At 37.2% G+C, this 14,655-nt stretch overlaps 1 protein-coding gene across 4 annotated transcripts in view; it reads right to left on the bottom strand.

The window, feature by feature from the left end:
* Window positions 1–12,891, bottom strand: part of LOC136848161 (F-box only protein 27-like) — a 43,586-nt gene extending 30,695 nt beyond the window's left edge. The window contains exons 1-3 of one of the 4 annotated variants that reach the window (XM_067120441.1): window positions 12,599–12,804; window positions 9,272–9,368; window positions 4,162–4,265 (exon numbers count right to left, since the gene is read on the bottom strand). In XM_067120441.1, coding sequence (XP_066976542.1) covers window positions 4,162–4,240 — 79 coding nt within the window. In that variant the 5' untranslated portion in view covers window positions 4,241–4,265; window positions 9,272–9,368; window positions 12,599–12,804. Of the gene's footprint in view, window positions 1–4,161; window positions 4,266–9,271; window positions 9,369–12,474 lie in introns of all 4 variants that reach the window. The other 3 variants (XM_067120439.1, XM_067120440.1, XM_067120442.1) reach the window with 3 other exon arrangements.
* Window positions 12,892–14,655: the final 1,764 nt, after the last annotated feature.

Here is a 14,655-nt window from a genome sequence, read left to right as displayed (position 1 = left end):
CACCCATAATTCTCGAAAAGTGTTTGCGACTCCTCAGGATCTTCATCCTCTACATTAATAAATTCTAAGTGAGGAGGAAGAAGAATGGCTGGTTTTAGCACCTATGCCATGGCCAGGGAGGAAGTGGGAGGAATGAAAGATTATGATTTCTGCTTAGCATTCTTACCCTTTCATTTCTTTAAATAATTATCTCTGTCATTTCATTCACTTTCAATGTGCCTATCATTGGTTGCCCGATATGAAAATTGTCCATGAGAGTGGTAAGCTGACAGTCCCTCCACAATATTAGCTAATGTAAACTTATTTTATAGCACTCCTGTTTCTTCTTTGTCTATTGCACCATCTGTTTTGGTCAGTTCCATCAAGTGACTCTCTAATAACGCTGTTGGGATGGTATCATTTAAATCTTCAATTTCTTAAAGATCCATTTCTTCTAACCCTTCACCACCCACATTTTTTGTCATAGTTACTATTTCTGTCATTCTTTCTCCAATAGGATCCATGGTACATTTACTGAAGCAATTTCTAACATGTATTCTTTACTAATGATATCCCATAAATCATTATTCTTACAATTTCTGATCATATGGAATTCTTTGAAGATGGGAGCTACACAAAATGCAACTTTGATAACAATCAACGTTGCTAATCCACTCCTAGCTCAAGTAATTTCCCACATCAATGTATTAATGCCATTCAGCAACATGTCACCATACCCACTGTCATAACCAACATGGCTTTCAATGCTTTGATTACTTTCCTCTACCTCAGCTATATAAGCATCCATATCCTTCTTAAACGAATGATCATCTATATCACTGCTATCACTATCTAAAATCTTATGATCATAAGAGCAATCATCATCTGCAAATGGATAAAGATGCCTCCTCTCTGCAATTACAGTACAGGTAAAAATGAACTCACTTAAGCTGCTGTATTGATATGGCAAATTTTACGCTTGCCTATGCTAACCATGAATACGATTTATATTGAGAAAAAGATCTCATTTGACAGCGGGATAGGCCAACTGTACATATATATGAATAGCCAATAACAGTGACTTAATTCTCAACTGACACTGCAGTATTCCAGATACTGTAGTATAAAAATAAAATAAGAAATTTGTATAGTGTATAACTCCACTTTGCTTTTAATCCTTGATGAACTTTGCTATTGTGGTGCTTACATCCCTTCAGTGAATTAGCATCAATCAGTCTTTACATACACTTTAAGGGTCATGTGCATTTGGACATAAGGGTGTCACAAACATGGAAATTATAAATGGTTGCCCTTTCAACCAAGGCCTACTGTAAAAATATGTTAACAAAAGGACTATGCCAATGGCACACTTTAAGACAGTACAAGCTACCGGAGGGCCATTTCTAGAGGAATTGCTTATTCTTTATAAGGCATTGGTTAACAAAATACTTTATGAGCTATTCAGCTGTAATGTTTTACTGATTTACCTTTTCAAATCTGATAAAACGCTTCAAAACACACACTCTAACACCTTGTAATCAATAATGTGCAACACGTACAGAAAAACCATGAAGTGTCTATGTTGGCATTTCCAACCATTATTGTTATCTAATCTAAAACACTGTTACATGCAAAAAAGTTCAATATATCATACGTTAAATGTCGTTAAGACCTTAATAGTTATGCAAACAAAAAGGTTTAAAATAAGGATAAAATTACTCTACAATGCAATCAATTTTAACTTGTCCAAAAAAGACCAAACAAATCAATTCAGTGGCTATAATAATAATAATTCTATGCGACTTACTTCCTTACTTTTCAAACAGTAAACCCTACAAGTCTTGGGATGCAACTCAGTGGTCTCATTAAATAACAAATAAATATTCTCGAAACATAGGTATTACAACTAAAGAACTACACAGGACACAAACAGAAAAATGTATTCACATGTGCACTGTTGCAAGATCTGCAAGGCTGGCGAGTAGTGGCACTCAGTGAATAAATGAAGAGGTGAATCAGTTACCATTACTCTTCTTAAACAAAGTTAAACAAAGGATGGAACACAGTGTCCTTGTTGGTTACCACTGTAACTACTAAGGGATTCAGAGCCGATGAAACACGGTTTTCGGCGACAACTTTTTATCAAAGCATTTGATAAATGTGAAAGTTGGCAAGTGTATATTTCATAACCTGACCTAATTTTTGCAAGCATTATTTACTACCTAAGTTTGATAGTTTTGACATTTGTAGAGTAATAAAATGAAGTCTCCAATGCCGGAACCGAGAAAATCACAGATAAGGATCCTAAAGCAATTTATGATGTAAACATAATATGATGTCAAGAGGCTCTGCCCATCCACCAGGTAGGCGGTGAATGGATATACTTACACAGTCTAAGCTTCAACAAATTTGATAATGGCCAGCAGGATATGGAATTGTCCCCGTGGTTGCAAGACTGCATTTGTGCTAAGGCTTGCCACTTTGTATGCAAGTGAGAAGCCCCGTGGCAAGATTTACTATAGCATGAATAGGTAACTATTTCTATAGTGGGTAATAGTTACTTGGCCACCCCAGAGGTGTGGGCAAGGGCTGTTAGACATTTGAGGAGGAGTACTGGAAGTCAAACAATATCCATGAGAGCATGGAACCAGTCATCATTGACATCGTTAGCGATGATGAGGACAGGGATGATGACCTCTTCCTCGAGAGTGACAATGAAGACATTTTGTAAATAAATTGAGCAGTGTTAGACATTTTATTTGTACATCTAAAACATATTTATTATAATGCAATGAATATAACAATATGTTCCTCATTCAAACTGATTTCAATATATTTTCCTTTCCACGCATATAAATTGTGTTACATTTGATTGATATTAAGTAGGTAAATAATAGCTTGCCATCAAAATCTTGACTCCTATCATCACTTTTATTTGCAACGAGTATGCGAGCGCTGTTTAGGATGCTGCATGGTATAAATAAAAAACAAAGAAAGACAGCAATGTGTTACCTTAACTGAAATAAAACATTGGCGTTGACCTTTACACCTCTAACAGTTGAGGGAAATGAGGTATCATTGCTTTTCATTTGAATTCTACTTCTAGTGGCCGCTCCTGTTTTGCTGTAAATAGAAGGCTATACTGTATTGTCAAAACCTGAGGAAAAACAAAACGGATTGTCTTTTTGTATTCCTGTCCTGAATAGATGTATTTCTAACAAATGAGCTATAGACTGGTTCATTATGTGGATGAATTACATACACTGAATTATTTGTAAAGTAGAAACAATACAAATATCAAGAAAATGGAAGAATTCCAAGCTAACAACTTAGTCCCAACAACTGCTGTGGAAGTTGCGATGAAACCTCCACAAAATAATAATAATAATAATAATAATACAATTATTGAGAAAGATAATGCAATCAAAGGGACGATGAAAAATCCTGCTTGCCATCACTGATATCACTGAAGCCTAGGATGGGTACTAACAAGGCCAAGAGAGACAAGGTCTACCCGGTTGGGCGGAGTCACCTCCCACCTGGGGTAACTACGTAGGCGATGATGTATCTTAGAGGTACCTGCTCATTACATGGGGGATTTTGGGGGGAGGATGTGAGCAGACCTTCTCTTTTTCTTGGCCTTGGGTGCTAATATCAATTAGTGAATATGTCACTGGCAAGTGGGCTGAGCCACATAGAAGAGACATTTTTCCCATATGTAAACTTCTCTTCACTGTGGGTGGAGCCTCATAACGCCATAGGTAATGTCACTATTGTGTTCAAAACCCTTACCTGCGATTGTGATGGCTCTGGCAAAGGAAACACACTTTTACTCTGATATGTACCAGAACTACTGAACTTAGATACTAAATAATACTTGCAAAAATTAGGTAGGGTTATAATACATACACTTGCCAACTTTCACCTTTATCCGATGCTTTGGTAAAAAGATGTTGCCCGAAAAACCGTGTTTCATCGGCTCTGAATCCCTCAGTAGTTACCCTTGACAAACAGGGAAAGGGATTTAGTGTATAATGTCACAGAGTTACCGGTGCATAAACTCTCAATTCTGCTACAGTATATGAGTAAGATTCATTATCTCTACAAGAAATTGGTAAAATACTGTATATGACAGCATAAAACACATAAATGGCCAACAGACAATTCATCTCCTGTTCTTACCTTCAGGAATATCTAATGGTGAAGATGCAGCATTAGAAAGTACTGAGGATTCTATGTTCCCCATGGCACTACAGTACATATCAACAAAACAGTCTTCAATTCCCCTGAAAAGAAGTACTTCAGTTATAATTGTATGTATCATCATTTTAACATTCAACTTCGAACATGAGACACAAGTGGTACTCATTTATAGCAAAGCCAGTGCCCCCTACAAGTCCACTGGATCTGACAGTTTAGGACAATTTTCTTTTTTAAAGTACTGAAGTAACTGAGAGAACAACTAAAAGGAACCAAATTTTATCACTGACACTGAGAAGCTTCACAACAAAAAAATGACATTTTTATTATAAAATAAAGTTTTATATATACTTATCAAATAATTACACAGCTATAGTTTCTACTTTACACGGCAGCTCAAAATTCAAAATTTGTGGTAGCGTTCTTGTGTTTTGGGTGTAGGTATACAGTACAGCCCCACCCACTTTCGGGGAAAAATAGGTACAACGTAGCTAAAGAGCTCAATTCATTTATGCTCTAAGTCCATGAGAGGGGAGGAGGGAGACCTCTGATCATGTAATTATTTGGTATGTATATATTAAACTTTAATTTATTATAAAAATGTCATTTTTATATAAGTAACTTACCAAATAATTACATAGCTGAATCCCACATTGATTGGAGGTGGGATGAATGGACATACTACCCCAAAAAACTGATATGGAGAAGAGTTAAGAATAGAAAGTTAGCTAGCATTTTGAAATGCTTGTTGCAACCTTAACTGGTGAGGGAGCAAAGGCAGATGGGTACTGCCTCTGGATGAAGCACCTCTCGATCTGTAGCAGCGTGGCGGTAGAGCCAAGGGTTGCCTCTACTTGAGTGGGTGCTTTGCAACATAGGAGGTTTATTGCATGTTACCAAAGCTTACAATCCAAAAAAGGACACATAAAATATGTGTACAGTATATGCCCTTGCCCTGGGTGCAGTACAACAAAAAACAAAGACCAGATACTGTAAAATTTAACCTACACCACCACAAAATTTTAACCAAAACCATAAAAACACGGATCGGTGACACTCACAACTCAGTGTTTACCAGACTTCCCAAGAAGTACAGCTATCCTTATTCAAGGAGAGTGGATAGAGGAAAAGAAGGCATTCCTCCTATCCTTCATCCCCCAATACAGTACCATGCCAGCTGTAAAGAATGGACCTAAGGTACAGTACTGCATTTTTTGTATAGTTTCAATATCCTGTAGGTAGAATATGGCAAACACTGACTTGCACCTCCAATATGTTGCTTGCAAGATTGAAGAGAGAGGCAGATTACGTCTGAAAGCCAAGGACGTAGCCACTGCTCTTATTTCATGAGCCTTTAATTTACATAAGGGTAGTAAATCATCTTGAACCCCCATATGTGCTTCCGAAATATTTCCTCCCAGGTGAGCAAGGGGAGTTTAGCAGGGACCTTGGTCTAGGAGCATTGGTGGGACGAACACCTGCCCCTCCACTGACACTGCACTCATCACTACATTATTAAATTTGTCCATCAGGACCTTTACAGAATTTCCAATCTGGGAAACAGTATTCACAAGCAAATTAAATTTCTGATCTACCCATGGTTCTAAGCTGGCAATGGCATTGGATCAGCAGAATGAGAGATAGGTAAAGGAGTGACAGGAAAAGCTGGAGGACTAGAAATGGGAGAAAAGGCCATCACAGGTGTTGAAGGGATAGGCAGAACAGCGGTATCAACTCTTGGAGAATGAACTGCACTAGCGGAAGCCTTCGCTTCAGCCCTAGCTGTAGCTTTCCTCACTCGGTCATGCTGTAATTTATCTGTCATGCTGTAATTTATCTAAGTGTGTCTGTAAGGTCTTCCACTTCCCCTTATCCCAGTCCTTACATTATTTACAAGCAAGCTCAGGAGAGCAAATTTACTCCCTGCAAGAACCACATACGGTATGAGAGTCATATTCTGCAGAAGTGAGTGTAGTTTTGCAGCCTTTACTGCAATACCTTATGCCAGACAAACTAGTGTCAGATTAGTCTACAGTCCAATTAGGATAGTCACAATCAAAAGATATATCAGAATTCTAGCTAAGCTAAATAGCTGCGCCACCAAAAGCAAAAAGTACTTCACCAAAAGACGATCTCTGACCATCCGGTGAAAACGAATCAAGAGCTTCTAATAACCAGTGTTAAGTCATTAGCCGGCAGAAACGAATTGAGCTCTTTAGCTACGTTGTACCTATTCTTCCCCGAAAGTGGGCTGGGCAGTATACCTACACCCAAAACAAAAGAGCGTTACCACGAATTTTGAATTTTGAGCTGCCGTGTAAAGTAGAAACTATAGCTATGTAATTATTTGGTAAGTTACTTATATAAAAAAGTATTCAAATACAGTATTAGTGAGTTTAATAATTTACCTATCTACACATTAACAATAAAACTAAATGTTCTTGAGTGCAGAAGCATTCTTGTAGTTTATGAGTACAAGAAAAAATCCTGAAATAACTTAATTTCATAACATACAAACTTTTTATATTCTACATTAATGCATCACATTTTCATTAGTGAAAACAAAAATCTACAGCAAAACAACCAAGCTCCCAAGATAAATAAATAGCAATTCTTTACATCACTGTGCAGACTGAAATGAACAGTATGCAAAATTGAGTGATGAACTGATAAAAAAGAATAACAGCCTCGTACCCTTTGAACAATGGTCAAAGATCTAAAGACGAGTGTATGGTCACCTTACATAAACCTGAAACAATCAAGTGCTTATAAAGAAAATACCTGTTAATTCTTTCAACAGACACAAACTAATCCAGCATACCATAATTTTAAACTAATTCTGGGATGAAGCAGAAGCATGCTAGCCAAATAAGGATAATCTGGCCATGTTGTTACATAATCTTTAGCGATATCCAGAATTTGTACAAGACTGGTTAGAATTTAGAAGTTACCCAACATTCCTTCTAGAAGAGGTCATAACCATAGTTCTCCATTTGATACCAATATCCTTAAGATTTCTCGTCAAGATCGGCAGAGAATAACTGAGAGTTATGAAAGGGAGAGGACTTCAAACCCAACAGGAGACTGTTGATAAAGAATTAAAAGGAAAACAATTCATTCAACTGTATAATGATTCCAAGGCATTGGATAATGGCAAGATACCCTTCACAAGTGGATGCAGACGTACTAGACTCATTAACACTGTTAACAGAAGTTAACCTAGTCATAACCATCACTAACTTGAATTCATAAATGAGCAAAAATGGCCGTCATAGAACTTTTGTGTCACATTCTACTATCAACAGACACTTAAATAGACTCTTGAATTTCCTTAAGATGTGTTATGACATACATACTAGCATTATCCTAAAATTGATTGCAGATGAAGGATGCTCAAGATACATATTTAAGCCCATTTGTATAATGAAGAAAGTGGATATGACTTTACATTTCAGATCATTATATATTAGGTCACTTGTATGGAAATGTGTGAATTGCACCGTCATTAACCAGCAAGGAAATATGTGTCAGCTAGATATGCTAAAGAAGATCTAGTTGAAGTGATGTACTAGGAAATTATTCAGTGTTAACAAGGATGCACAGTATTTCGAAACATCCCAGTTTCACTCTAAACCATCACTGGCAATGAAGGACTTGTGTGATAATGGATAATGCACCAAGTTATGCAAATATTGTAACTAATAGTGCAACCTAACAAGTCATGTTTCTCCAGGTTTAAAAATACTAACATGAAACAAAGATTAAGTATGATCCAAAGAGAAGCTGAAAATCACGTCTTATCAGACTAACACCAAAGTTAATGATAGAAGCAGTGTTGGGTTAACTGAATGGATACCAGTAAGAGTTGGTTGACATCAGGGATCTGCTTTAAGTCCATATCTTTCTGACCTAATTATGGATGTGTTATCTCAAGGAATAAGAGATCAATCCCCCTGGTGCATGCTGTTTGTTGATGACATCACGATATGCAGCACCAACAAAAGGGTAGTGGAGTCAAAACTAGGGCAGTGGAAGAAGGTACTGGATGACAGAGGATTACAGATCAGCAGCAAGAGGACTGAATATTTAAGGTTCATAAAGATCAAGACTGAGATTAGCATAGAAGGGACAAGGTTGAACCGAGTAGAAAAATTTAGGTATCTTGGTTCAACAGTAGCCGGTGGTGGAAATTTGGATGTAGAAATTACAGAGTGCAAGCTAGATGAAAAAACTGGAGAAAGATGTCAAGTGTGTTGTGTGACCAGTACCACAGAAACAACATAAAGATTAATGGAAGAGTGTATAAGACAGCAGTGAGACCAGCTTTGATATATGGAGATGAAACATGGCTGGTAAAGAGAGCGCACAAGAAGAAATTGGTTGCGGTAGAGATGAAAATGCTTAGAGGGATGTGTAGAGTGACGAAAATGGACAGGATCAAGAATGAAAAAATAAGAAAAACTACTACAGTTTGGCCATGTGATGCGAAGGGATGAGACATTTGTAAGGAGGAGAGTACTGCAGATGGAGGTGCCTGGTAGGAGAGTGAGAGGAAGACTGAAGCAAAGGTGGATGGACGTAGTTAAAGAAGATCTGAGAGGCAAAAAATTGTCAGAGGACAATGTGTTTGACTGAGCTAGGTGGAGGAAAGCTGTTGGAAACATCAACCCCAAAAAGAAGTGGGAAACAGTGCAGAAAAAGAAGACACACTAAACATATGCAACATCAAGTTTAAGTGGACCCCTTCCCAGTTAGGCCCCAGCATCATAGATTTTGTTTGGAAAGTTATGCTAGGGTGGATCCCTGTATTTCATTCTACGATTTGTGATGCATTAGGTCAGGTTGGAGCGAGGAGTTCCAAGAGGGCTGGCCAGATAAGACATGGCACCACAAATTAAGTTAGGGAAGGTTAGTTTAGGATGCATCCCTGTATTTTGCTCTATAATTCATATAGCAAAGTAAGACCTGATACCCTGGGTTACATTAATTATGGTTATGTTATTAAGATATATAATAGCCCTTACCACATATTTATGATTTATAACTTGCTTATCATTTAGCTTATCTTGTAATTTACTAATTTTTTCCATACCTGTTGCAGCAAGTTTCTCATTTTTGGTAATGGCTTTCCGCCACAAAAGAACTCTGGTTATCCTCTGGGCTGCTACCACTTTGTCTGATAAAGGGCCCTACAGACAGGGAAAAATATCCATAAAAGCAAATGGTTTTTATTTTAAATAACAATTAACAATGCATAAAACACAAGTGGAATTGAGTGGTTTGGATTAAGCTGCTCAAAAGTCTGTAAGGTGCTAAATGGGATAAGATGCTTGATGTGGACTGTTAAGACTCTTTAAAAACCATCAATGACCAACAAAAAACAGAAAATAACCAAAATGATCTGGTACTTCCTCAAAAATAAATCAAAGCAATCATGACTGAGGTTTATTAAGCAATCATGACTGCGATTTATTATGTCACACAGAAATTATCATATGGGGTATAAGTAACAATTACTCAAGATTATTTTTCTACAGTTTTCAAAGAATCTGATTATTTTCATTCCATTCCACATATGGATGTGCAGTCTGACTCCATCTGACATTCTGGATAAGATCACATACAATTCAATTAAAATGATTTCTGTAGTCTGTAGGCTAGCCTAAACATGTAAGATATATCATTTGTGGTGCAAAATAAATTATTGCCATTAATCTTGACAAAGAGCATCAAAAGTGATAAAAAGATGCAATCACTTGGACTCGATAATGTGAACTGAATGGCTTAACCAAGTTCAGCCTCTCTATCATTCAATTCACATTTCCAAATATTTCGTCAGCCTAATAAAAGTAATGGAAAACAGTTTTATGGAATAACTTACATAAGATTAAAAGTAAACCTAGGCCTACTGCATGATCATTCAACTTTACTTTTAGGGCCTTCGGTACTATGTTAATTTGTCTTGGGACTAGATGATCTAAAGTCTCCTTGACATGATTAGTATGAAAACCATGTTCAAATCTATCATAAATTTACCGTTACTGAGATATCTACCAACAAATGTTGTTACCTAATCAGATATTTTCCAAATCGTTTGTTTATGCTGCCACCATCGCAGAAGTGGAGTTCTCCATCTGATTTTGTTTGTCCCAGTGCACTATAGGTAAGGATGGTTAGTGTACGTATCTAGAACATCTCTCATTATTTTCACTAGCAAGTGTGGGTACGTGAACTATGCTGAAAGCCGACTGGTTCTTTTAAGCATCACCAATTACGGGGGAATTGAGAATTCTGGGGCTCCTGCTCCAAAAAACCAGCTTCAATTCATGGTCATTCTTCATTTGGTGCAGATGTATTATTCTTGTCCCTGGATTTTTTACTTTTTTGACATTTCTAATATTCATTTCATGAACAAGTGAGTAGCTTAAGGATGTTGGAAATCCTTATATCCTACAATTATGGGGGACCACAGTTGTTTACATGGAGGAAAATACAAAATAGTGAAACAGGCCTACAAGGAGGTATATATTCCAACATCCCTAAAAAGTTCAAAACAATTTTCCCGTGCTTTAGTGTGTTTTAAATGTGTCTAATGTTCATTTTGGTTGCAAATTTGTAGGCCATGCCTAATTTTTGAGACCCTCTCTCATACCCTACATATATTGGACCATAATGGAAAACTAGAGTTATTGGGTGGAGGAAAATACAAAAAGAGTGAGATACAAGGACACATTCTAACATGTCTGTGATACTTTTACAAACTCTGATTGTGATTAGGGTAAGGTTTATTGACGGATTTCAATGTGGCAATATGCATTAGGTTAGGGTAAATGTAAAGGAGAAACACACAAGAAGATATCGTTTATTACAGGAGATGGCCGCGTGAAGGTATCGTTAATTAATAAAATTTTTGTGTTAAGGGTTTATATGATGCAGTACAGGTGGGATAATCAAGATATCTACTGAGATGATGAGAAATTTATGACATTTTGTTTATGTTTTCATATTCATCACCGACGGGGTGGTATTAAACATTCTGGAAACTTTGCGGAACATCATGTTTAGTACCAGCTCCTTGGGCATGATAGTAGAAATATAAACAAAAGAGAGTAAATTTCTCATTACCGCTGTAGACGTCTCAAATCATCTAACCTGTATTGCATTATATACACCCTTTTCTATATTCTTTAACCCAAAAATTGTAATAATACACAATAATTCCAAGTGGCCATCTCCTTTACATTTACCTTACATAAGTGATGGACCTGGTAACCTGAGTTATGTTAGTGGCGAGTCTGGTAAGAACCTGGTATTCTAGGATAGCTTCAATTAGATCACAACCCTGTTATTCAAGGTTACGGTGACATAAGTTAGGTCAAGATGGGCGGGGGGGGGGGGGGGGATCAAGCCCCCAGCCAGGAAGGGCCCCAGTGCCATAGGTTAGATGAAGAGATTAGGTTGTGGGTCCTGGGCCAGGGGTGAAGGCCCACTGTCTAGGTAAGGCCCCAACACTCTAGGTTAGGTTAGGTGTGGTTTGATTACGTCGCAACACAATTATTTTAATTTAAAGTGCCCCATATAAGGTTAGGTGGGGTTCCAAAGGGGGGGGGGGGCAAACCAAACCTCCCCACCCCAGCTAAATAAGTCCCTGATACCCTAAGTTAGGTATATGGGGGGTCCGGAGATTAAGTCTGGGTTCGGGGGTCAAGGTCCCCCACCATCTCAGGAAAGTTTTAAGATTCGGAGTTAATACTCAGAAATGCCCAACATTCAGAAATGCATTAAGTCTATGCAGATTTAATCTTTCGTCAACAACGGCCCCTTAGGCCTAGCACAGACATGCGAGTTGCCTAGGTCTAGCCTAATTCATCATAGGCTAAGCTACTGCAGCCATACGACATAACACACGTTCATAATATATCATTTTTCGACTGGTGGATCTTTTCATCAGACGGACAACATAAGCCGTCGTTCTACAGAGGATAAACCTAAAAGCTCGGCTGGCTTAGGCCTACTCAGACTACATAGGAGGGTAACCCATTAACATAACATACAGATATATACTACGTAAATCAGAATACAAAAATTATGAATAGATATAATCAGCAGGGTGAAATATTCTCAAATCAAGGCATTCACGGCATAAATATGACGCTCTGTGTTATGCATAATGTGATGCAATTTCCGCCAGTTTTTGATCGGCTGATAAAACCTGGCACCGTAATCGACACAACCGCATTAAAATTAAGAACGACACTCCTCAATTATTCCTTCTTAACACTTAACGGGTCTTACTTGTCAACTTGAAAGATCACAGGTAATGAATGTAATTCCTCTGCGATACTTCTCCGTCAAAACAACCTCGGGGAACAGTAGTTCGTCACTCACAAACGCATGTTACATTCACGTTGTTACTTACCATTCACGTAACGTTTAATAATAGCACAAGAACATTTTCATCATTTAATCTGTTTGCTTTGCATTATAAATGTCTTGCACGATTGCTGTTCAGAGAGGATACTCATGCAGTCGTGCTAGGGTCAGAATCATGTGATATTTACGTAAATTTCATATATTTAAACAACGATTCATATAGAAATCTTGTCCGTTATAGGCCTACTAAGGGTGTAGCCTATTTTGTTAAAACATTCATTGACAAAACGCGCACACACACACACACACACACACACACACACACACACACACACACACACATATATATATATATATATATATATATATATATATATATATATATATATATATATATATATATATATATATATATATACAGACACACATGTGTATATAAGGGTGTATTTTGTTAAAACATTCATTAACAAAACCCCACACGCACACACACATATACAGTATATATGTATATATATATATATATATATATATATATATATATATATATATATATATATATATATATATATATATATATATATATATATATATATATATATATATATATATATATATATATATATGTGTGTGTGTGTGTGTGTGTGTGTGTGTGTGTGTGTGTGTGTGTGTGTGATAAAATGCAAAACATAAACATAAAAATGAATAAATAAAGGAGAGTGGGCTTGAGTTGAACTCTAAGGCAAAGAGAGAACAGAAAAAGAAAGTTAAAGCCTCCCCAGGTTCTGTTAAAATACAGATTGGTTCTGTGTTGGAGAGTGAGACGTCGCGTTCTGTACTGAACCAATACAGAACACCATTTGTTCTGTATTTGGCTGTCTGAACATCATTATTTAAAAAAAAATTACATGAGCGTATTTTTCAGTCACTCTTGCCAGACTGCAAAATTATGACTTTGTCAATGGTTGCCTTCGGACGTTTAAGTACGCGGTATTAGATGACTCATGAGCGAGTGAGCGACGAGGGGTCTGGCTACTACCAGCTTCAACAGGTTATATTGAAAGGAAATTCTCAATTATGCAATACAAGTGGACTGACACCAGGGATAGGTGCTCCACTGAGCTCATTAAATCCGAACTCCTTGTAACCCTCAATTTCGAACAGAGTTGTGCTGACTTTCTCACAACCATTGCAAAGGATAAAAGGCTTCTTGCTGCAGCAAGGAGCAACACAAGGAAAAAGTAGGAAACCTGGGAGTGGCCGATACCCATTGTCTGTGTCCTTGATTCACTGAAAATTTGTATGATGTTGCTTTTCAATGGCTATTGTACAGTAATTTAGCAGTGGAAATAAATCCTGCATTTCACTGTATAGTTCTGAAGGAATAAAATAAACTTGATGGCATACATATATATATTATTTCATTGTCTATGTCACAGCATGTCATTTAGTTTTGAATTTCTATATACTTGTCACTTCACTGGTAACTGACAACTAGAGAAGTGATCTTCCAGTCCTCATCAAATATGAAACATGTCTTCCTCACCCTCATGTTAGCTGCGCACAGCCTCAGCATGCCCCAGCTGAAAGGGGTCGCTCCGCTGGCCATAACTTTCCCTCTTTATAGAACTGGGCTATGTTCTGTATTTTTCTGAGCTCGAGGTGGCAACCCTAGTTAAAGATAAAGGCCCGGAAGCTATGACACAGCTCATTGTTGGAAAATATTGATTTCATGGGCAATTACACTTAATCGTCTCCAGACATCATTATTAACATCAATGATAAGGTTTATGTGAATGGTGATGTTGATCTGTGGTCGTAGTGTCACGAATGTTGCTGTTGCCGCTCCTTTTCTCGATTACGAAAATTCTTGGTTATTGTAACCAACATCATCATCATTATTATTATTATTATTATTATTATTATTATTATTATTATTATTATTATTATTATTATTATTATTATTATTATTTCCATGGAATGACAGAAATTGCATTTTGATAGGCGCCAATTCACAAACTATGCATCATTTACCTCCTCGACCTCTAAATTCCATGCAATTGTCACTATGAAGAAGAACGCTTGATTGACGTTTGTCGACGAATT

The sequence above is a fragment of the Macrobrachium rosenbergii genome, chromosome 18 (assembly GCF_040412425.1).
Source record: "Macrobrachium rosenbergii isolate ZJJX-2024 chromosome 18, ASM4041242v1, whole genome shotgun sequence".
Classification (NCBI taxonomy): Eukaryota; Metazoa; Arthropoda; class Malacostraca; order Decapoda; family Palaemonidae; genus Macrobrachium; species Macrobrachium rosenbergii.
The sequence above is the reverse complement of the archived record's forward strand: the minus strand, read 5'-3'. Positions and strand labels throughout refer to the sequence as shown.